The sequence below is a fragment of the Mirounga leonina genome, unplaced genomic scaffold, assembly GCF_011800145.1.
Source record: "Mirounga leonina isolate KUSES-001 unplaced genomic scaffold, KU_Mleo_1.0 Mir_173, whole genome shotgun sequence".
In the NCBI taxonomy this organism is placed as follows: domain Eukaryota; kingdom Metazoa; phylum Chordata; class Mammalia; order Carnivora; family Phocidae; genus Mirounga; species Mirounga leonina.
In genome coordinates, this window is record NW_023270447.1 from 56,165,457 (window position 1) to 56,190,182 (window position 24,726).

The window sequence follows — 24,726 nt, forward strand, 5'->3', positions numbered from 1 at the left end:
CACTACTATGAAACAACATTTTGGTACATTTATTTTGTTTTTTCTTACAGCTTGAGTTCATTTAAATGAATTTTTTTTCTTAAATACAACATTTAATTAAGTCTGCCACCTCCAACAAGCATTCCTCTATGAGAACACTTTTCTCACTATAACATAATTACTCACTTACACATTTTTAATACTCCTGGATGGGACCCTAAAGGTTTCCAGGCCAGGGAAGGTGTTACTCATTTAGTAACCTAATTTTGGCACAGGTATCCAAAACCGAGACTCAATTTCTGATAACATTATCTACAACTGCAAGGAATCTAGGTGTTTTGTCCGGTCTGTTCCTCTCTCTGCAACTAGTGCCTAGCCAGAGTGTGGCATATAGTGCTTACCCAAACAATGTTCGGTTGCTTGAATACAAGAATGAATTACTGGATAGCTGGATGAATGCGGATTTCTATTTATTATTATTCTTCACCAAAAATTTGAGTCGCTACCAAGTGCCAGGCCCGGGGCTGAGAATTGAGATATAAGTAGCCATACTTGATATAAAAGCCCACCCCCTCGGGGGCATCAGTGTGAGAGTGCTGGCCCCCTCTGATGCGGGATGTGGTTCCTGTGAGCAGAGCCCAGTCAGCCCCTTTTTAGTTGTTCGTGGCTTGTCTGGGGGCACCCAAGCCCCTCCAGGCTTTCTTCTGCCTATGATACTGGGGGCAGAGCAAAGACTGGTATTCCACGGAGTCCCATTCCTGAACTCAAGGTGCTCCAAAATGCCCAGCTAATCCTGGGGTTGCCTCCTTTAGAGCACCCCTCCACTCCCTGCTTCGTTCCAACTAGTCCCAGCTCAAAGAAAGGCATGTGATGGAGAGGTGCTTCAGTGGAGGAAGACTACAGGGCAGAGGGGCGTCCCCCTGCTCCCTTCGGCTGAGAGCTGCCCTCGACTAACCCTCCACCCCCCCAACCCCCAGCCAGCTGGTCCGACTGGAAATCCCAGATAAGCCCCAGTTCTGGTCAGAACTAGTTTGGCAGCTCTGGGGGAACGTTTCTGGCTGACTGACCCTCCCCTTAGCAGGAGCTGGTAGTTTTGCAAAAAAAGAAGAAAAAAAAAAAAAGATACGCGAACTAAAGGAGCTAAGAGGAGTGGCTACAATTATTTGAAACACTCCAAAATTCTGCTCGCTTGCAAGTGCAAGTTTACGGATCCCAACAAGATTGCCCCCCACCCCCGGCCCTGCGTTCTTTCTCTCACACTCTTCTCTTCTTTGCAATGCAGTTTTGTTGCGATTCAATTTGTTTTGCAGCGCGATTGTTGAAACAGTATAATACTCCCCGCACGCAGCGCGACTTTTAGTCAATGCATTTTTCCTTCTCCCGCAATGCTATTGTTATTATTATTATTGCAATTCAATCTCCCTGCCCTTTCCTCTCCCTACGCGAATCGCGCTCCGGCTGTGATTGCTCGGGTCTGACTTTGCGAGTGGCGGTGCGCTTCCAAACCCCCCTCACCCGCCCCCCGCCCCCCTTCCCCCCCCTTTTCCGCGCCCAGGCGAGAGCAGCCGATTGGCAGAGCGGTGCTTTCAGGAACAATAACAGTGGGGGGAGCCCGGGTCCCGGGGAGCCGCCCCCCGCCCCCCGGCCCGGCCGCGCGGCTCGCGCCCCCCGCCGGGTCCCCACCTCCGCGCCCGCCCCGCGGGCTGACCGGCCCGACCGGGGCCCGCCCCCGGCGCCCACCATGTACGCCTTTGTGCGGTTCCTGGAGGACAACGTCTGCTACGCGCTGCCAGTGTCGTGCGTGCGCGACTTCAGCCCCCGCTCGCGGCTGGATTTTGACAACCAGAAGGTGTACGCCGTGTACCGGGTCCCGGAGGAGCTGGGCGCCGGGCCCGAGAGCCCCCCGCGCGCCCCCCGCGACTGGGGCGCGCTGCTGCTCCACAAGGCCCAGATCCTGGCGCTGGCAGGTGAGCGAGCGGGCCGGGAGGGACGGCGGGACCCCGCGCGGGGGCAGGGACCCGGGGCGGAGGGGGCTGGGGGGAGCCTCTGCCCGCTCCGGCCTCCTCCTCCCACCCCCGAGGCTTTTCTTCTGGGGATGGGGTGTCTCGAAAAGGCCAGACCAGTTAAAAACACCGGATGGTCCCCTTTGTCTTCCCCGCCTCCCCGACACTCCCGCGCTGTCAGTCTGTCTCCATCGCTCTTTATCTGTCTGTCGTCCTCTTTCTGTCTGTTCTCCTGGCCCCGTCACTTTTCTTTTCTCGCCCCGCCTTTGCACTCTTAGTTCTCTGTCTCTCACCTCCTCTTTGGTCCTTACCCTCTCTGCTCCTTCTGTCTCCTTAAGTTTCTCTGTCTCTCTTCCTTTAAGGCCCTTGGTGCCTCCTGGACCTGAGGAGGCAAGGTGGATATTGTCAGACTCTTCGAGGTGTGAGTCCCTCTTCACAGAAGGAAGCTCTGACATCCTTGTCCCATCCGGGTCATCACTGGACAGGATGAGGAGGCCTTAATCACTGGGTGCCACTCTCCTGCCCCTTCCTGGCTAGGTGGCAGAGATGAAGAGGTAGTGGCACTCAGCATCCCTCAGCCTCCACACCCCTTTTGAATCTCCCAGAAGGCTCTCTGAGTGAGAGCTGAGGGCAAGGAAAGAGTTTCCGGTCAGAATAAGACCAGACCTCCCATTCCTGCTTTCTCAGGGCCCTGACAAATAGGCGAGGCAGGTGGTCTCATCCCCATTTTGTCAGATGAGGACACTGAGGTTCAGCTGGTGACAGGACAAGAAACCAGCCCTTCAGCCTCCTACGCCAAGTTCTTTCTGCTACATTGAGGCACCCTTTCCTTTGTAAAGAGAAGCCAGTGGACCCTCTTTCCCAGCTAGTAGTAGGGGACATGGGTACAGACGTAAGAGGAAGAAGAAAGTATCACTTCCGTTTTGGGGAGCAGCCTTTTAGCTGCTGCTGAGGGGTGGGGGTACCCCAGAGTGGGCAGAGACAGCCAGCCTGCTCTCTGCTTGGAAGGGAAGACCAGGGTTAGGAGCTGAATGAAGATGGTGTAGTTTTAAGACCTTTCCCAATTTTTCCAGCTTCCTTTGCTTTCTCACATTTAGCCTGAAAGATGAAGCCAGCATGTTACCGTATTTCAATGTGGCAGATAGAGAAACTGGCTTGAAACCAAGAAGTGACCTGCCTAGGATCCCGTGGCAAATGAGCAGTGGATTAGAGCTCTGGCCCATGACTGTAGTTCCTTTCCAGCACCTCCTGTGGCCTCTGGAAAGTGGGTTTGCACTTGAGGAGTGGAAGAAGAACTAAAAACCCACCGGCACCGCAGGGTCTTTTTGTCAGACAGCATCCTCACCACCCCTCTGACAAGCCCTAGGGTACAGTGGGGTAGACCCATTCACAATACCTGGTGACAGCTGGGTCCAGAAAAACAGAATGAGGAGAAGTATGTAGAAAAGGGAAACCTGTGGAGCTGATGAGGTTTTATTTTGTTTGCTTGCTTTTAATTACCTGGGGGAGGGGACTAGGTGATTATTCCCCAAGGGTATAGGCCTGAGGAAGTTGTAACTAGGTTGTAACCTCAGCTTGGCTTGGGCTAGAAGAAAAGAAAGTGTGCTTCTTGATGATTGTATTATACTCCTAGATCTGGAAGGGCCTCAGGAGAGGGGAAGCCATGTATGTCAGAAGGAGTCAGTGGTATGTATGTGACTTGGTGTGTAATGACTGTTTTCCTCTCTTAGAGATTGTTCATTCATCCATTTATTCATTCAGCAAACACAAACACTGCTTGGCTCTTCAAGCACTACAGAGAGGCTGTGAGGCGGAGGCAGCCCTCGCTGACTCTGATTTTTAAGATTGATGGAAGTCCTCATAAGTAAGACATGGAGTTCTTGGTCTGAGAACCATGGATCTTGAATCTACAGACTAGTCATCCTACGAGTTGGAATGTTGATAAATCTCTGGGGTTATTAAAAACAACAACACAAAAAGATCTAGGCAACATCTGGGAATTGGCAGAGCAGATCCAGAGAAGAACCATGGCGCCAGTTTGAGTAAAGTGAGTTGAAAAACGCTCTCCCCCACCTCTTCACTTCTTTTTTGGGAGTAGACAGGGAAGAAAAAAGAAAAAACAACAAAACCCAACTTGAGGTTGGCTAGACCACATTTCGAATTCCAATCAGCTGGTTAATTTTTAAATTGGAGCTGCAGCTCTGGCTGGAAGGGCCAGGGTGGGTTTGGGGATTCATTTACCCTGCGAGAACTCTCCTGTGTGGCTTGAAACTCCGTCCTGACTTGAATGTGGCGGCACTGAATTGCTCGCAGTGACTTCCTCTTAAAGAGCTAGTCTTCTGGCATCTCCCAGCTGTAAATACCACTGTGTTGTGGCACCACATGGGAGGAGGTGAGCTCTCCAGGGGGAGGCAGACACGGCTTTGTGTTTGTGAATTAGCCACGAGTAGCTGCTCCCTCTCTGGCACCAACAGCAGGGGCTCAAGGGGCAGTTTTCGGGCTGCTCCCGGGCTGTGGGCGAGAAGTGTGTTACTTGACTGAGTATTTGCCCAGGCCCACCCAGAGCTGTGTTCAAGTGTACCTCTTCTTGAATCCAGCAAATGTCAGAGCGAGCTGCTGAGGGACGTTGCATTTTTCCAGCTTGTGCTGGCTGATGCCGTGGTTTCATGCGTGTCAGACCCTATGGTATCGCCCTTCTCTCAACAAATGGCGATTTCAGTCCAAGGGAAAAAGAAACAAACCCACCTTTATTGATAGGTTTGCTGTGTGCCTGTGCATTGTCCCTGCTGGTCCTCCCTGAGACTCTGTTGGTAGAGATCGCTGTTGATATTATTTCCGTTGTATAGATGAGGACACTGAGGCTCAGAGTCTGGCCTGGGGCAGAGCTAGCCTCAGAACACAGGCCCTGCTTGGCACTCGCCTTTGTAAAGTAGCTGATTTTCCCATCAGCCACACAGCATGCATGCAAGGAGTGAAAGCAAAGGGGAGAAATGACCAGGAAGCTTGGAGCTCAAGGCAAGTGTTCAAGCCAGTGGACAGTTTTCATTCCTGAGTTTTCAAGCCCATTCTGCTCTTCCTCTTCCTGTCTTACCAGCATCCGTCCTACAGAGCACACACACCTTGCCCTCTCAGCCTTCAGTTGCCATCTTACTGAGGAAATCTCCAAGGAGCTCCCACCCCCCATAGAGGAACCACATAGCTCAAGACTTGGTTTACCTTCGGTCTCTCCTTGCTCATTCTCCTTTATTTGCCAAGCACGATCTGAAAATGAGAGCTACCCATGTGGACAGCTCACCGTTATCTAACTGCAGTCCGGCCTGCTACTGGGGCTCTTGGTATTGAATTTGGTGGTTTCTACGGGGCAAACACTGGCTCTCTAGGCTCAGAGTCTTACAATACCACGTCATTCTACCCAAGCATCTGTGCTATGTTATTATTATTGGGGCGTGCTAAATTCCTTTTGTTGTCAAATGCCCCCTTACTACTTCCTACATGCCAGGCCCAATGCTGTCGTAAGCGAAGGCACCAGTGCACCAGGACATCGGAGGTACTGGCTTTGAAATGACAGCACGACCCAGGGCAGACGAGCTCACTTTTGAGGCCCTGCAAAGCCTAGGTTTTTGTCAGGGGCAGAGTGATGAAGAAGAAAGGGGCATCTTCCTCAGGGAATATGTAGTCTTAGGACTAGAGTCCTAAGTCTGGAGGTAGAAGCCGGGCACTGGTGGGGGAGGGGCAGAGGTGGGGGCAGAGAAAGGGCCGATTCTAGCTGGGCTGCACAGATTCTCTTCTAAGTCTTTCCTTTCCGGCTCTACTACTACTGCCTGCATCCGGGCCTGTGGCAGCTTTTATTTGTCTAAACCAGTGCAGGGATCCCCTAATTGCTCACCCTGTCTCCAGCCTCTTTGTGAAGTTGCTGTCAGAATAATCTAAAAGACAGTCTTGGGTCAATTCACCTCTCTCCTTAGAACCTTCTGTAGCTCCCTGCTGCCTACTGAATTAAACTTCAGCTTCTCTGCCTGACATTTGTAGTGGCCTCAGCCCCACCTTACTTCTCCAGCTTCACCCACCATTCCCACTTTCCCTAGACCTGTGGTATTTCATGCCATCTTGAGAACACACCCGCAGACACTCTTTTGAACCAACCAAGATGGATTAATCATTGTCTGACTTGGGGCCTCTGCCCATGCCTTCCAGTGGGGAAAGCTAACATGTTACATATTTGTGGTCCAGCAAGCTAGAGGGGACAAAATACACTGGGAGCCCCCCCTGCCTCAAGGGTGTTCCCTGTCCTACCCTCTACCCCCGGAGGGACTCTTCCTCCTCAGAGCTCTCCCTTTGCTCTGCTTGTCCCTTGCTTATGGATCTTAGCATTTTGTGTTTTGCTCCGGTTAGTCACGAATGTGCCTGTCTTCCTTAGCAGCCAGTGATCTCCTCCAGGACAGGGCCCTGCCTTCCTTGTCTCTGCATCCACAGTGCCCAGCATATGGTCCACACCAGCCAGCCCATGCTGAACTCATGAACTTTGGGAAGACAGGTGCATTTATTCTGTTTGGGGAGCGGAAGTAGGGAAGGACAGGAACCTCTGTAGCAGCAACTTGTTTTTCAGAGCAGAAACCTGCAATGGGATTTTGAGGTTTCATTCAACGTTGTTCATCTGGAAAAAGTCAACATTCTTTATCACTCCCTTGACTAGAAAAACCCCACACTTGGGGGAAATAGCTTCCAAAGCCACGTTCTTCTTGCTTTGGTAATTTTAGCTCATTCAGGGCTCAGGTCCCAGCTTGGCATTGTCGGTCCAAATAGATCACTTGCTCCAGAAATGCTTTGGAACTTCTACAAAGTTAGCAGCGAAGCAGGGGACTAGCCGATTTCATATGCAAAGATTGTTGCATGTCATCAGTGGGAGACTGCCAACAAAAGGATTTTTTTTTTTTTTTTTAAAGCGAGTGAAAACTTTTAATTTAGGTTTTGACATGTTCTGCTAATACACATTGGAGCAAAGATTGGAACTTGCCTGCTGTCATCTGTTGCAGATTCCACTGAAATGTTAACCATTGAAGGCTCAGTCTGATGTGATTTGTCTTATTCAAGAACCACATATTCGTTACAACGAAATGGTATGTGCTACAGAGTACTTCAGAGTTCTGGTTCACAGGATGAAAGAAAAAATTGCCCTAGGCAAGCTGAGGTCATACTCTTTTGTGTGGTGTTCTGTTATTCAAGAACACACTAGTTTTTATTTTTAAAAACACACCAGAAAAGTGGAGTTCATGTTTAGATCTTTGACTCCAAGATTAATTCTCTTTCCACTGTGCCTACCTGCTTTGTCTTATAAGCTCCTTCAAGAGAGATGTGTGTACTCATTTTAAAATGCTTACCAGGAGGGCGCCTGGGTGGCTCAGTTGGTTAAGCGACTGCCTTCGGCTCAGGTCATGATCCTGGAGTCCCTGGATCGAGTCCCGCATCGGGCTCCCTGCTCGGCGGGGAGTCTGCTTCTCCCTCTGACCCTCCCCCCTCTCATGTGCTCTTTCTCATTCTCTCTGTCTCAAATAAATAAATAAAATCTTTAAAAAAAAAAAAATGCTTACCAGGAAAGGGTAAATGCCCTGAGGAGGTGTTCTCCGATTTATTTAAGTTTCATGGGTATTGAGTTATACGAGGTGGGCAGCCATATGCTGGAGGGAAATGCAGGAGGAATGGGCATTGTTTTTTGCTTTCTAGCACTCATTTACTAAATATTTATGAAATACTCACGAGGTTCCAGGTTCAGTGCTAGGAATTTCTGTGTACTCTGTCTACATCCCCATGAGGTAGGGCTACTTGTTTGACCTGGGAGAAGTGAGCTATTCAAAGAGCTGTCGAGCAGGAACTGTAGGTGCCAGGCAATGGGCTTGTGGAGAAGTGTGGGTCAGTTCATTCCGAAAGCGTGACACCTAAACTAAGGTGGCAGTGGTCGTGGTGGGTCTGAGATGGACTAAGAAAGGAGAATCCATGGAATTTGGCAACTGCCTGGTTGTGGTGATAATGATGTGGTGATCTAGCCCCTCCTCCCTCCGTGGGGAGCGCTAGAAGAGCAGTTGGTTGGAAGAGGAGATGATGAGTTTAGCTTGAGACAAATTGAATCTTAGGGGCCCATGGGACATCTGGGTGGATGCTCCAGGGGAGCAGTTAGGCACGTGGTCAAGGTTCAGGACAGCACTCTGAAATTGGGCTGAAGATCCCAATGTGGAAGTCATTAGCCGCAGGACTGGTGAGGTCACAGCGGGAGAGGGTGCAGAGTAAAGAATCATGCAAGGCAGAACTGTTCAGAACATCAGCTTTTAAGGGCACAGCTGAAGAGGAAGAGCCCAGAAAAGGTGACTGGGATGAACAGCCAGAGATGGATGGAGAATCGAGTGATAACCAGGGCAGATGGGTGTCTGGAAAATCAAGCTAAGAGAGAGGTCTTTGGATCCCAGATCTAGGCCTGTTTTTGTTTCTCTTAACTACATACAACTACTTCTTCCTCTGAGCTTTTGGTTAGACATACAATAGGGCAGCTAAATATACTTGCAAGTGAAGAAAAGATTTGCATGGGATGATATTTTGGTGGTTTTCAGTGTCTGAGTTTTGCCCTCAGTAGAGGAAGGATCAGGCCTGTTCTTTGGGGTCCAGAAAGCAGAGTTGGATACAAAGAGTGGAATTCATGGGGGTTGATGGGAGCAGAGAGAGCAGATGAACAATTGAAAGGGCTTCCAGCATCGTGATGAGCTCCTGATCACTGGAGTTGGCAAGCATGTCAAGAATATTCTGGAATGGAATCCTGCCCTATGGGAGAATTTGGTTAGGTGACCTCTAGGTCACTTCCTTAAATATTAAGGAGGAAGTGTTAGAGAACTGAAAGAAGATGGGCCTTGAAGTCAGACAGTCTGGGTTCCAACGGTAACTCTGCTACTAAGAAGCGATGTGACTTGGGGCGATTAACTTACCTCTCTGAGTCTCAGGTGCTCACGTGTAACGTAGGAATAGTAATCGGCTGCCTGCCCACTGTGTTACTCAGCACGGGAATACGGAAGAGTATCTGGCACATAGTAGGTATTCGCTAAACAAAGGCAGCTGTTAAGGACTGTGGTGGCTAGGAGTTCCTGGCAAGAGAACAGCTTGCTTAGTTGTGCATACCACCATTCGTGGAAAGGAGTGATTTAGAGGAGCAAGCACATGTAAGAAGCAGATGAGTTTAAAATTTAACTTGTGTGTTTTAAATCCTCCTGGGGCTTGGCTTCAGCATGAAAGGTAGTGATCCCCCAGTATGTTTTGCCCCTTTGTGACCCTATGCTGGGGCCATTTCTTACCCCGACAAATGAGCCAGCAGGATGAAGTTCCTGGTTTTGTTCATGCCCAGCCCTGTGCCAAGGCCAGCGAGGCAGCGGGAGTGAGAGCAAGGAAACCTCCTGAAACCTGGTTAACAGTTTCTTCGCCTCTTTTTTGAATGGCGTCAATAGGACATTTCTTCTCATGTGCCCACCAGGAGGGATTAGGTCATCTACTCTTACCCTGCCCTGCACAGAAGAGAAAGAGACCTAGAATTCCCTGTGACTGGCCCACGGTCACAGAGCTGGAAGGACCTGGTGAGGTTTTCTTGTCCAGTCCCTGTGTTTTACAGAGAAGAAAACCAAGAGGAAGAGGAACTGACCGCCAGAGAGTCCGTTACAGAGCCAGGCCTCGAACCAGTGTCTCCTGATTTCTTTCTGCTATACCACAGCAGGCCCTCTGTGTTGTCTTGACTGCATATAATCCTTGAAACTTGAGAATTTTGTCTGCCTTGGATTTTATAAAAACAAACACTATAGGCTAGAGAACACAACATGCATGTCTTCTCTGTGGCATGCCTGTTTTTAATGCAAACCTCATAAGACTTTATAGGATTTTTGTACATATGAAAAACTTTAAACTTGCATGTAGATATTTTTAAAATAAGACAAACCTTTGTACACATTTTATGTTTAGCTTCTCAGAATTTCATCTTGGCTAACAAACCCACACCACATTAAACTCTCTGCTATTGGATCCTTTTAATGATCCAGCATAGTTTAATGCAAAATGGGATTCAAGACAATCCGTCTCCCATTTTTCCTGTATACTACAGATTCTTCAGGGTTTCCTTCACTTTTGAAGACAGACTTGCGTTGCATTTTCTGTCCAACCGCCTGTTTTCTAAAACACTATTTGCTTATTACTTTGCCTCCATTAATGGGATGTTTCTCTCTCTCTCTCTCTCTCTCCCCCCCCTCAGGTTAATAACAGATACCAGGTTCTTCTATATTTCTGAAGAGTAGCTTCTACCATATTTTATAGCTTTGAATAAGGACTCTGGGGATTATTTAGAGCTTGGTGGACTTGATAAGCTTGTCGTTCAAGAGTCTGCCATCCAGTCATACTTGTATAGGGCTCAGCTCAATTTGGGAATTTATCACAGCATTCTTCTGGGTGTAGGCAAGGTCTTAGGAGAAAGGCAGGCACTTTGGAAGTTATATTGACACACTCATCATTTTATATGTGCCTTTTAGTTCAGTTGAGGAAGTTTTAGCAACTTGGTCGTTCTTCTCTTTTTCCTATAAGATGATTACATGACAGGAACAGGGCCTGAGTGTCATGCAGACCTGATTTGAAATGCTGTCTCCACTATGTAATAGCTTTGTATCTTAGGCAAGCCAACTCACTTCTTTGAGCCTCAATTGCTGCTTCAGTGGAATCATTATGGAGATTAAATATATTGATGTCAGTAAAGAATTTGGCGTGGGCCCTGGCACATAGTAGGTGCTTACTCAGTATTTGTTGCATGGATGGATGCAATTAGCTGATATCACAGCAGCTGGAAAGGAGGAGGAAATAGTTGATGTCCAAATCCTTGGTGGTTTTCTTCGCCCTGGAAACCAGAGAATTAGGAAGTCAGAATCAGTAAAGGTTGTCTCTTCAGAGGCTACATATTTATTTACATGAGAACTGATTATTTAGTCTTAAGCTTGGAACAATTGCAAAGGCAGGTTGACTAGAGAGTTTTCCTCATCCATCTGAGTCCACCGCTAGTTTCTTACATGGTTTCCTGGAATTCCAAGCCAGAAGCACACTCCAGAGCTACATTAAAATGCTACATGAAGTTATTTGCTGTCTTAGATGATCCACACCACGGTTCACCTTCATTAATGTGACCAGTCAAGAGTCATAGCTTCTTGTCACCCTGTGTTCAGTCTCCTCCTCACACCTCATCCATCTTGCTTGCCACTGCCACATCAATCTTCCCTAAACATCTCTTTCATTGCGTCTCCATCTGTGTCAGATACCTGCGGTGATTCTCTTTGCCATGGGATAAAAGTCAAGCACGGAACCCGCAGGGACAGCCTCGGGGCGGCTATTCATTGAACACCTATGACAAGCAAGGCTCTGTTCTTGGTGTTTTACATGCACCATCTTTTGGAAAACAGTTTAGCATTTCCACGATACATACGGACAAGGAAACTGAGACCCAGACAGGTTAAGTAGCTTGCCCAAGTTCCCAAAGTTAGTACGTGGAAGAGCCAGCATTCCAAACAAGGACCACCTCATTTAAAGGACTGCGCTGCTTTTATTAGATCCTGGGCCTCCCTCTCCCAACCATCTCTTTCACTTTTGATGATGACACTGGTTGTTCATTAATCTTCTGTGGACTAGATGTAGATGTGAAGTGTCACCTTCAATCAGGATTAGGGTCAGGAAGGCCTGGAGACCAGACGTTTGCCCCCACGTAAGCCAGCATCTCTCAGGAAGTTAATTAAACCTTGCATTCTGGTTGGGGTTCTTGGTATATACTGGGTTATAAGGGTCCAAAAGACAAGGAACACTTAGCATTGTGTTCAGCTCAAAACAGAGCGCAGTAGATGTGCACTGACTGCAGAAAAGGATGAATGGAGGCCCCAGGTCTTCTTGAGCCCTTATCCCTGGAGCACCAGTCAAGGTGGAGACTGATGCACATTATGATAGAACCAAAAAGTAGTTAGCTCTCAGAGGAGCCTCAAGATCCCCCCTGGCCAAGTGTCCAGATCAGGAGGCATGGGATTGGAGGGATTATCTGCTTCTGCTCCTTTCTGGAACTCACGCTTGTCATTTCAGACCTTCCTGCACTACTGAGCCTACCTTTTCAAAGAATTCATCCAAGCCCTGAGGCCTGGCTACAACCTGTTTCTGTTATGTCTGGCGATGGTCACTGCTTTCTGGGGACTTCCTGAGGAGAGAGGCATCTGGCAGGAGAGTGGGAGTAAAGTGGTCTTCTGCTTTGATCTTTGGACTGGGGAATTTGGATGTTTTCATCTATAGCCATCATTCATTCATTCAGCATTTATGCTGGTTCTGCCGTGTTGCAGGACTGTGCTTAGAGGATAAATGTGGGCTTAGGAGGTAGAGAGACCTAGATCAAATTCTGGCTCTGTACTTTCCCATCTGGGTGGCTTTGGGCCTTCTTGGAGTCTCATTTCTTTTTTAGTGGGGAAAAAAAAATGTGGCTAATAATACTTAATTTCAGGGTTGTTGTGAAGTGTAGTAGTATAAGCAAAGAGCCTTATGGTGGTACCTGATAGGTAGTAGACATTCTACAAGTGGTAGCCTGTTTTTTAGTTGAAGTATAATAGCATAAAATTCACTATTTGAACCATTTTGAAGTATATACAAATCAGTGGTTCTTAGTATATTCAGTGTTCTGCAACCATCTTCACTCTCCAATTCCAGAACATTTTCATCACACACACACACACACACACACACACAAAATCCCTGTGACCCACTAAGCAGTCACTTCTCATTGCCTCTTCGCCTGATGCCCCTGGCACACATTAATCTACTTCCTTTCTATGGATTTGCCTATTTTGGCATTTCACACACATGGAATCAGACAACACGTGGACTTTGTGTTTGCCTTTTTTCACTTAGCATAATGTTTTCAGAATTCATCATATTGTAGCATCTATCATACCTCATTTCTTTTTACGGCTGCATAATATTCCATTGCATGGATATACCACATTTTTTTATCCATTCATCAACTGATAAACAATTGAGTTATTTCCACCTTTTACCTATTATGAAGAGTGTTGCTATGAACATTCATGCACAAGTTTTTGGTAGGTATGTTTTCATTTCTCTTGGGTGTATACCCGGAAGTGGAATGCTGGGTCATGTGATAATTTTATATTTAACATTTGAGGATTGTTAACCTGTTTTCCACAGTGGCTGCCCCATATTACATGCCCACCAGGGATGAATGAGGGTTCCAGTTTCTCCACATCCTCCCAACACTTGTGGCATTTCTTCTCTGTTCCTTTCTTTTTTTGATTATAGCCATCTTTGTATGAAGTGGTATCTCATCATGTGTTTGATTTGCATTTCCCTAGTGACTGATGATTGTGAGCATCTTTTCATTTGCTTATTGGTATAGCCTCTTTTTTATTATTCTTCCATTAAACATTTTTGTTTGAGGAGTCCCTATTGTATGGCCAGGCCTAGGATATGGGCCCTGCCCTGAGGTTACTCACACTCCAGTGGGGAAGGTAGACCTCAAACCAGATGACTGCAACATAGTAAGAAAAGAAGCTACAGAGAGGTATGTACATTGTGTATTGCGGCCTTTGAGGAAGAAGGAGGAGATGAGTGGAGGCTGAGTGGAGTTTGTCAAGCAGACAAGAAAGGAGTTCTGGAATGTTACATGGAAGAGAATGGAGCCTTGGGTATAGCTGGTGGGGGTGGGGCCTCCTGGTATCAGGTAGGGAGTGGAGCACTGCAGGCAGGCAGCTGGGCAGGTCTCCACCTGAAAAAAGCAAGCCGACAGCAGGCTCTGAGCCAGCAGCAAGCTCTACTGAGCTTTGCCATCCACTGTACATACAGGGCTCTTTTGCTTTCAAGGCACATTTACTTAGCTGATTTGATCCCACTTGAGGTACACATTATATCTCCATTTCTGCAGAAAAAGAAAAATGACACTCACTGACATCGCAAGCTTGCCTGACTTCTTACCCCACCATGTGGCAGGACTGGACTTGGAATCTGGGTTGCCTGACTCCTAGTTTTTTCCACACCTGTTGGCCGGACCTCAGTTCCTCTTACCTTGGCATTCAAGGCCATTTATTTTCTAAGCCCCAACTGCCTTAACTTCCTTCCTTGCCTCTTTTTCCTGCCTGTAACTGAACCATGTTTTTATAACCATTCCAGTCTAAATAGTTTCCCAACCTTCCTTTTTTAGCTTCTAGTCTTTGTCCCTTTTGTGTGTTCCAGATTCTTACCATCCTTAGATGGCTTTCCTTTTATAAGCACTGACTGCCTGAGTACCATTCATTCCCCTCAAGTACTTAATAGAACCTGACACAGAATTGGTTATCTTCACAGCATCCTGGCAGAGTGATTGAGGCACAGATGAGGAAGCAGGATCAGAGAAATAAAGTAACTTACCCAAGATCACTCAGTAAATAAGGAGTCTAGCTCAAATGCCATCTCCTCTCAAAAGCCTGCCATGGTTGCACTGACCAAAGTGATCTCCCTTGCCCCTGAGATCCTATAGCAGTTGCTTCCCCCTTACTCAGACTCACTATTTGAGATCTTGGATCATTGTTTTCATTGGTTTTTATCTTGTGCCCCCACATCTGGGAGCTCATGCTCCGTGTTCTGGGGCCCAGGCTAGAAGCTGTAAGTGTAAATTCTCAGTAAATGTTACACTGAGGCATAGGAGGAAATGCTCTGGATGCTAGTTACAGGGTCTGGGTTCTCATACTATTCATGTTTTGACACCAACTTCTGTGACCTTGCACAACTAGTGAGCCCTCCAGAATGAGCACCCTGCCTGTGCTTCTCTTCCTGCATCCCTGAGCCTGGTCGTTGAGTGGATGGATGAGGGGGCTTCATCTGGAGCCTCAGTCTCCTCACCTGCATTTTGAAAGGGTTGAACGAGATGATCTGAGGATTGTTTTCCGTGCAAATATTACCTAGTTTTGTGCGTCTGAATGGTTGCCTCTCTCCAATCAACATGCTCCTGAGCTCCAGAGTTTCAGCTCAGGGAGGCAGAGCCTAGCTTGTCGTTTCTAGTTGGGTGTCTACATCTCAAACCTTTGCCCTTGAATTTGTCAAACTGACAACTAGCTCAGGAGCTTTGCCCCAACACATTCAGAAGTCCTAACCCCACCTTCTCATCCTCTGTTTTGGGATAACTTCATTTGAAGCCCTTTCTTTAGCTTTTGTATTTTAGCAGCTTTTTGACTTGGAGTCTACAATGATTTGTAGGAAGAAGAAGCTGCTGCTCTTTCAGGAAGACCACAGTCCCTGCTGTTGTTCAGGCCCAACTCACTGGATGTATTTTATAGGCACAAAGAGAACAAAAACAGGCCTTTCTTGTGAAAACAGAACCTGAGGATTGCTCCTCCAGTAAGTGGGAAAGGCTGTTTTCACCTCTGGTCAGGAGAGGGTTGTTAACAAAGACTAGTCGTTTTTCCTGGGTACTCTACGCCCTTCTTAAGTCATGCCTTTATTTTTTAAAATTGTATCTTTATTCACCTTCTGTTTAAGGAAGTAAAAATGATACCGAGCACGTTGATGGTGTCAGTCTTAATGCTGTGTTCGTTGAGAGCCTAATGTATATCGGGCACTGTGCAGTGAGTTATGTGCATTAGTGCTGCCGTCCGCCCAGCTCCGTCACAGAGCAGACACCAGAGCTCCGTGAGACCGAGGCCTCGCACCTCCCTCCTTGCCCTGCCATGCAAGAGCTGAGGTTCCCACTGAGGTCTCTCTGGCACCAGAGTCCCACCCCTCTCCAACAGGGGCTTCCTTCCTAAGACTGTTTGGGAAGATGTGGCATTTGACTACATTCGAGAATAGTTGTGTGCTTATAAGCTTCCTTCTCAGCTTTACTAACAAGTTGTGAAAAGAGAAGCCTGGCTTGGGGGAAGTGTAAGAGCATGTTTAACACACACACATATGCATGCACACACACACACATTCACACATAAAGACCCTCAGAGACTGTGTTTAACCAGCTACCTGGCCACGTGCCACATCCAGCATTGGGCAACATGCTAGAAAGTGCATTTGGGATATAGCAGTGGGGACCTTTGAGGAATCAAAGAAACAGTAATTCCCAGAGTCTCAGTTCAAGCCCAGAACACAAGACCCCAACCTATTTACCACAAGGGGCCAGTTCCGGGTTCAAGTTTCTACTTTAGAACTCTCCTCTTTGAATTTTTCCTTTTGACATCTACAGTGAAAGACAGATCTGGGAAATAAAGTTTGACATCTGTGCAAGAGAAAAAAACGTTCTCTTTTAGATTGTCTGAAGTTGAGCTCAAAGAATGAGAAAGTGAGGAGAAGTCATCCCTTTGTATTTGTGTAGCACCTTCCAGTTCGTAGTTCATTTCGGTGTGTATGGTTATCACACGTAAGCACTGGGCAAGATGCCAGACTCCTGGCTCTTCCTCAGACTCCCACCTTGGGCAGGCCCCTTCTGTCCTCTGGGTCTGAGTTCCCTCATCTGTAAAGTGAGAGATTGGGCCAGTTGGTCAACAGGGCCTCTCGAACTCTGTCATTCTGTGATCTGGTACCAGTAAAAAGGCAGTAAATGTTACCTGTTAACTCTTCTTCTGTCTTAACCTCAGCCTGTCCTATGTCAGGACTGTGGGGAGGCTCTACCTCCGTAAGAGCCATTGTCCCTTTCATGCTTATTGGCACCTGAGCTGGCAGAAAAACACCACATTTTCCTGGGAATTCACTTGGCTTACTTAGAAAGATCTTGGTTGTTCAGGGATCCATGGGCTAGTTTATACCAAATAGCAATCTAACGGCCACTCCAGTTTCAAGATTCCATAAAAGGCCACCCTTTAAGGTATACTTGGCAAAACCCCTAAGCAAAATCATTGGACATGATTTCAGTGCTTATAGCGTATACTTCTGACCCTAGAGCTTGACCAGCACTGCTGCTTTTAGGAGCCCTGCATGCAGGCGGGACAGGTCTTGGGATTTGTTTGCTTTTCCTTTTTAACTGGTCTGGCCTCAGTCGTTCTCTAGCATTTCAGGTTATGGGTATTTTGAGCATTTTGACTCATAATGAATCTTGTTCTCTTGATATGCATTTTAGAAGACAAATCTGACCTTGAAAACAGTGTGATGCAGAAGAAAATAAAAATCCCCAAACTTTCTCTCAATCACGTAGAAGAAGATGGGGAGGTTAAAGATTATGGGGAAGAAGATTTACAGCTTAGACACATCAAGGTAACAAAATCTTTCCCTTTTTTTGGAAGTTCATGGGGGCATTGTCAGAGTCTTGATAGCTAAAGAGTTCCATTCTGGCCTCTTCTCCCCATAGAAATGTCCTCTGGGGATTTTTGTTCAGGTTGGGAGAGTCTTGGGACAACTAGTATGCTTTTGCCTTGCTGGCGAGCTTTCCAGGAGCCCTGACTCATGCTGCGCCACCTCGCACTGCCCGATTGCCCTATGTAGGCAATGGAAAGCAACGTGCTTTTGGCTTTCCTCCCTGGCCTACAGCTCTGAGCTCCAGGAATATGAAACAGCCGTTCTTGGGCAGCAGTTCAGAGCCAGTCACTATCAGATTGCCCCAAACAGCTAAGGGTACACTCCATAGGAAGCAGAATGTGCCAGCTTTACACAAAGGAGTTTGTGGACCCTGGATTGGAAGAAAACTTTTACATGAAGTTGCATTTCCTTTGATGTGCTGCCCAGTTGGTCTCCTCCAGCCTTCACTTGTAAACCCGCTGAATATCTTGTTCAACAAGCCAGATGTTTTTTTCTGTACAATCAGTACCCCAAAGAAAGGGAAGAGAAAGAAGGCTGCCTTCTTCATTGACCATGCCTGATATTGGACACAAGGTCAAAGACATCCCCAAGGCATAATCCAAAAGATGCAGCGAGGTTCAGGTGATGGCATTCATTGCACCCGTGCCATGGGCCTCGCCCTGTGCTGGTCCCTGGGGTCACAGACTAGGCCGACATGCTCACTGCCCTTAGCGGTCTCAGAGTGTAGTGATGCAGTGATCTCACGTGATCAGTACGATTTTAGCGGATAAGTTCATCTAAACTAGCAGCACCTTATCCCGATGGATAAAAATGATAGGATAGGATTTTTGTCATGTAACTCCATCTCAGAATCATGTTGTTTTTGTTTTTTTCACTAAACACCCAGAAACTTATCGAGAGGTTAAGGCAGGCTTGACCTGACGCGGTTAATTTGTCTGGAATCCGCTGTCCTCAGTTGTCTGCACCTCCCACAAGTGCCCCAATCAGGAGAGCTCCTGGCCCTCCTGCCTTGAGTGAGGAATTCAGTTGGTCCTGTAACTCCCACTCCCCCTTCAATGGAAGCTTTGTCTTCTTGAGCTGAAATTTCCTCAGGCAGCTGGAACCCCAGCCCCTAGATAGTCCTGGATAATTTTCTTCTCAGTGAACTATGCTCTGTATATCCACTGTCTTGCTGAGCTTCAACTTGGCGAGAGTCCTAGGGGAGGCTGGCTGATGTGGGGGAGGGGCCTCGTGCTGGAAGCCAGGCTCTAGGTTCCTGACCTGCTAGTCTGCAGGCTCACCACGTGACCGCAGGCGCGGTCCTTCCCCTCTCAGAGCCTCAGTGTCCTCACCTGGCAAATGAGGGAGTTAAACTGAAGGAATTTCCAGTGCCAGCACTCTCTGAACTTTTCAGTTAAGTAAACATTTATCAAGCCCCTGCCAAGTGCCAGTTCTGAGTAGGCAGTGGAGAAGCAGAGGAAATAAGACATGGCTCCGGCCCTAGATTAGAACAGATTAGAGTTCTTAGCGTCCTTCCCAATGAAAGCATTCTTGAGGAAAAGGTTACTCTGGTTTTTGTGTTTTGGCGGGGGGGAAGGGGGGGTGTTTTGTTTTGTCTTGGGGTGTTTTGCCTTTTATGTTTTTGTTGTTGAAGAGAGTTGAGTGCTGACTCCCCTGGGATGGTTTGGCCTGGCCTGATTTCTCACAGATTCTCTGCCAATATACATTGAACACCCCCTGTGAGCAAGTCACTGCCTAGGCCCTGTGGGTGGGGTGGGGGCTGGGGAGTTGGGGAGGGTGGGCATGGTAGAATATGCACCCGGGAGGCAGAGCGATGGAATGGAAAAAGCACCGGCCTGGGAAACCAGAGTCCTAGCTCTGCCACCAACTGACCATGTGACCTTAGGCAAGACCCCCTCCCCACCCCGAATCTCCGGTTCCCCATTTGTAAAATGAAAGGCTTTGACTTAAGTGTTCGCACAGGTTTCGCCAAGCACTGATGTTCTGTGGTTCTGTGATTCTAGGATTGTCTGGGGAAATATTGAGCCGCAGTCCAAGAAAGTCCCAGCTGCCCTTGCCTGAACTGATTCTCGTTGTCCTACACAGAGACCCGAGGGGCGGAAGCCGAGCGAAGTGGCGCATAAGAGCATTGAGGCTGTGGTGGCCCGGCTGGAGAAGCAGAACGGCCTGAGCCTGGGCCACAGCACGTGTCCAGAGGAGGTCTTCGTGGAGGCCTCGCCGGGCACGGAGGACATGGACAGTCTGGAGGACGCCGTCGTGCCCCGGGCTCTGTACGAGGAGCTGCTGCGCAACTACCAGCAGCAGCAGGAGGAGATGCGCCACCTCCAGCAGGAGCTGGAGCGGACTCGGAGGCAGCTGGTCCAGCAGGCCAAGAAGCTCAAGGAGTACGGGGCACTCGTGTCGGAAATGAAGGAGCTCCGCGACCTCAACCGGAGGCTCCAGGACGTGTTGCTCCTAAGGCTTGGCAGTGGTGAGTGCCCCAGCAGGCCACCTACCTCTCCACGCGGCGGGGGGGAGGCTTGGTGCAGCTCTTCTCCCAGGAGGGCACAGGGCAGACATGGGCCAGTGCGCCCCCCGAGACTAGGGAAGGGCAGAGGCTTGGCTCGGCAGTCACCCCAAGGTAGAGCCACCCCCCTCCCACAGCGAAGCTGATATGAGCTTCAGAGTGCAGCGGCCTTAGCTCCCTAGACCCCAGTGGGGAACATGGAGAAATGTGGCGCAGAGCCCCAGGGCCACCACTCATTTCTGCACTCATTCAGCAAGAGGCAGTACCAGGGGTTGAAGGAAACCTCTCCAAGGCAGTTTCCGGAACATGAAAAGAACTAGACATGGTCCTTAAAAAGTGTATAACTTTAAGTCAGAAACAATAAATGCCACCGGGGGGTGCGGATAAAATGGGAGAGTTCAGAGTTTGGAGAGGTTGTTTGTAGCCGAGGGAGACTCCCCAGAGGAGGTGGGCCTTGAAGCAGGCCTTGAGGGGCGGGGGTATCTCAAGGCACAGCAGCCACTGAGGGTGGGAAAGCACCCCGAGCCTGCTGAGAAGAGATACTGCGCGTGTAGTTTGAGGACAGTTGGCCAAAGACCTTGAAAACCCGTGCCAGCTGGGGTGTCAGACTTGTTTGGGAGGGAATGAGAAACAGTAAAAAGTTTTGAGCAAGAGGCACATGACCTTAGGAGGATTAACATAAAGATGTAGGAAACTCCTTTGGTTTGCCCGTAGAGGAACTGAAGAGGCTCTTAACACTGCGAGCGGTATTAACAAACCAGGTTTTTAGGTTTTCTTACCTAATGTGGCTTAGAATCAGGAGTCGGGGAATTTGAAAGGCAGCAGCCTTGACAGCAGGGAGAAATGACTGGCTAGCAGAGGGAACAAGAGAGAAACACTCTCTCAGAACACAAGAATCCAGAATTGTAAAAGGCAGAGGCCAGTCCGTATTCTGGAAACCAGTGTAACAGCAGTTCACAGCCTCCACATCCCCAGAGGACAATCATTAATAACCCCATGCCAGTGTTTTTTGCTTAAAAATGGGAGCAATCTAGTCTAGAAACACAAGTTCTATTTCCGAAGTTTGAATCAAATATAATTTTGCACTCAAGAAGGAAGGTTTGTGTTATCAGATAATAGATTTCTATGTAAAGCCTCATTCATTCTGCTTTGATGTTTAGATAAATGTGCTCTTACCCAACCTCACTTATATTCATAGGTGCCTTTTATTTCTTAAAGTGGGTCCCAAAGGCAGTGTCTTGGTAGATCTTCAGAATGGCTCAGGGAGTCAGCTGAGAGGCCTTTCCATGCCTTTGTCACAGAGAAGGAAACTGAGGTTGGGACTTACCCAGAGTCACTGGGGAGGCAGAGGCAGAAGTCATGTCAGACCAAGTCCCCTGATATCTAGGCTGGTAATTTCCCCACTTTCCGACTTGGCCTCTGCCTTGGCCCTTCTCCCAGGTCATAGCCTGTAGAGGTGCGAAGTGACAGTAAAGGGTCACAGGTGGTATGCAATCTAAAGAGTTATTAAAATTCTACATCAAGGGGCACCTGGGTGGCTCAGTCGTTAAGCGTCTGCCTTCGGCTCAGGTCATGATCCCAGGGTCCTGGGATCGAGCCCCGCATCGGGCTCCCTGCTTGGCGGGAAGCCTGCTTCTCTCTCCCATTCCTCCTGCTTGTGTTCCCTTTCTAAAAAAAATAATAATAATAAAAAAATAAATAAAATTCTACATCAAAATATAAATCTTAAAAAGAAGCCCTAACCACAAAAATTCACAGAAGCTATGTTGGTCTTGGAGTGGGGGTGGGGGACGGGGAGAGAACTGGAATTTTCAGAAAGAACAAGTGTTTCCTGGTCTTCAGAGGAATAATTTTTATTTTCACTGCACCTTGTATGCTACACCTTTTGTAAACTTCTTGTGGGGAAAAAGCACACGAACAACAAAAACTCTCCACACCACTGTTTTGACTCCTAGGGAAACTGTCTCTTTTGTGTGATCATGAACTGGGCTTAAACTCCAGAAACCACTCCTAGATCTCTGGGGCAATAAGACACTCTGCATTTTGCCTCTTTAGTCTTAAAACAGACTAACTTGACCTCAGCCATAGTTTCAGTGTCTTGAACTTTCCAGGCTCTCCTACCCCACAGGCCTTGAATGCCAGCCTGAGGACCAGTGGTGGGCTCTTCCCTGATCAGTCACCATTGTCTTCATAGTGGACGGGCTGAATAGAAGTCAGCTCAGGCCACAAGTGTGTGTGGAACACCCACGACCATGTGCAGTGCCCTGTGCTCTAGGGGCCGTGGGCATCCTGGAACACCACACTCAACCGTCCCTGACCTGTGAGAGCTTAAATTAGTCCGTGGATTAGCACTTGTTGATTGGAGAATGATAATGTGCCAAGTTCTAAGACAAATCCACAAGAATATAATAGAAGGGTTTCTACCCTGAGGGGAATTTGTATGTTTTCACAGCTATAGTCTAGTCTTCGGAACCAGCCAAACCTGGATTCAACTTCCCTACTTCCCAACTCTGGCTTTGGGAACCTTCTTTCCTTCTTCCCTTTCTTCCTTGCTTCCTTCCTTCCTTCCGTCTTTTCTTCCACAGTTATTCACTGGTGTTCTGCTGTGTGCCAGGCATTTTGCCTGGTGGTGAGAGTTTGATATGTTTAAGATAGAGCCCTTGCCCTCTGCCCTTGAGGAGGTCAAAGTTTGCTGAAGGAGACAGCCACCGACACAACTAGTGACAGCACAGGGCATAAATGTCACCAGAAAGACAAAAGCACAGGGGGCTGTGGGACTGCAGAAGAGGGGCCCCCACACAATTTGGGGGGACTGGGGAAGAAAGGCTTCCTGAAGGAAATGGCACCTAAGCTGGAACCTGGAGGGTGAAGGTTTGTTACTCAGGCATGAGTGAGTGGATGGGAAGAGTGAGGAGCGATCGAGGCAGAGAGCACCTCTCTGACCCTTGGTGTTCTCATCTGTAAAGTGGAAATAATAATACCCCTCATAGCATGGCACCTGGCATTCTGGTTGCTGCCCGCTTATCGTCAGCTTCTTTTTCACACCATTTAGTGGGAGGGCTAAGGAGGGGCCCAGTTTGGTTTTTAACTCTGTCTCCCCTAGCTAGTAATTGGCTGTATAACCTTGGGTAGGTTAACTAACTTCTCTGTCTGTCAGGGTCTTCTATTATAGAAGTTAAAAGGCTATATATATTATATATGTATACTTATAATATATATATATATATATATATATAACTTAGCTAACATTGCCGAGGTGCTTTCTGAGCCTAGGAGCCTGGAGAGATACAAAGAAGACTAAGACATTGGAAGTTGAAGTTGGGGTGTGGGTAGTGATGGAGGTAAATATGTAAGCATATCGTTGAAATGCAGTGTAATGAGCCCTGGAAAGGGAGGGGGTGTCTAGCCTAGCCTTTGAAGGTGGAACTCTCTTGATGAGTCTGGGAAGACATCCTCTGCTATAATAGCTCCTCATCTGTACACATCTAGAAACTGGTAACATGGCAAAGAACCAGAAAATGACTAAAACTCTCTTTGTTTCTTGGCTTCATGTGTCCTCTGAGAGCACATCCTGAGCTGTACCAGCCTTGGCCCCCTGGGCCTGACTCAAGCATTGTTCTTAGAGGCCCTTCCTTGCATATTTTCTCCTGTCCACCTTGCCAGGGGACCCAGCTCAATGGCCTTTGTCCCGCTGGGGTGCTGGATCATCTACACCATAACAGGCAGATTCAGAGGCAAGAGAGGCCAACAGGTCGGCAATGCTCAGTTTTAAAAGGTAGGCTCCTTGCCTGGAAGAATCATTGCTGACTCCCCCAGGCATTAGGGTCCTGCAGGTGGTAGATGAGAATAGGCAGAGAACAGGAGCCTGGCCCCTTGAGCCCAATGGGGACCTCAGAGTGGTGAGCAGGCCCTCTATTAGCCAGGAGTTGTAACGGTGCTCCTGGTGGAGGTCAGGGGCCGAAGGAAAGAGGACAGCAGCAAGATGGGATAAGAAGATGTTTCCAAGACGTCCCTGGATGGCTCACTTCTTCATTTATGCCCTTATTAATTCATCTTTCATTCATTCCACAAATATATACAAGCTGGATTTAACAGGAAAGATTCTCTGGAGCATGGAGTCCTGGAGAGGTGAAAGAGCTTACCAGGAAATGGACTGGTGCTGCTGATGAGGAGACAAGCCCAGACAGCGTCACAGGCCCATTCCCAGGGGGTCTCCTGACACCTGGTCCTGTGCACCTCTCTCTGGACCCTCACCTCCACAGCCTTCTTTAACCCTTGGATTTCACTGTCTGGATATGGAGGTGACTCCTCTACTCCCACTCCCCACAAAGCACATCTTCTCTGTGAAACAGAACTTTCCTTTCTGTGATCGGAGCATGGTAAATAGCCCTCTCTGATGAACAGGAGCCCCACTCTCCCACTGAGGGTCTCTTCTCTCGGGGCCTCTGTGACAACATCAAACTTAAGTGAGGAAGCAAATGGCAAGGATAAAGCCCTGTGAGCATAAAACATATTATGTTTAGTAAATGCCAGTCTCTTTTTCCTTTTGTGCCCTCTTTTGCCCACCCTCTCCCAAGAAGTAAATGCTGAGGATCCAAAAAACATGCGGATATTCCAACTGATAAAGTAGAGATTTATCTGTGCCTATGTTCATTATTTTCATTCATTCAGCAATTATTCACTGAGGACATCCTTTGTGCCAGGACTGCGTTGGGTGCTAAGAACATAGAAACAAATAAGATGGTCCCGTTTTTAAACATTCACAAGCTAGAGCACCAGAGCAGTGTTTATTAAACTGAGGCTCGGCAGACTCAGAATTCCAAGGGCTTCACGGGAAGCACACTGTAGAAAGCCAGTTGCAAGGGGGAGCTTTGGTGTGCGAGAGAGACTCCGGGGTCCCTCTCGCTTTCTCCTAGGCTACATTCCTTGTCCTTAGAGGTCAAA

At 48.0% G+C, this 24,726-nt stretch overlaps 1 protein-coding gene across 2 annotated transcripts in view; it reads left to right on the forward strand.

The window, feature by feature from the left end:
- The first annotated feature begins 1,663 nt into the window (after window positions 1–1,663).
- The window catches only part of BEND5 (BEN domain containing 5), a 237,321-nt gene continuing 214,258 nt past the window's right edge, over window positions 1,664–24,726 (forward strand). For both annotated transcript variants that reach the window (XM_035018600.1, XM_035018601.1), the window contains exons 1-3: window positions 1,664–1,946; window positions 17,101–17,234; window positions 19,362–19,746. In XM_035018600.1, the coding sequence (XP_034874491.1) occupies window positions 1,721–1,946; window positions 17,101–17,234; window positions 19,362–19,746 (745 nt within the window). In that variant the 5' untranslated portion in view covers window positions 1,664–1,720. The remainder of the gene's footprint in view (window positions 1,947–17,100; window positions 17,235–19,361; window positions 19,747–24,726) is intronic.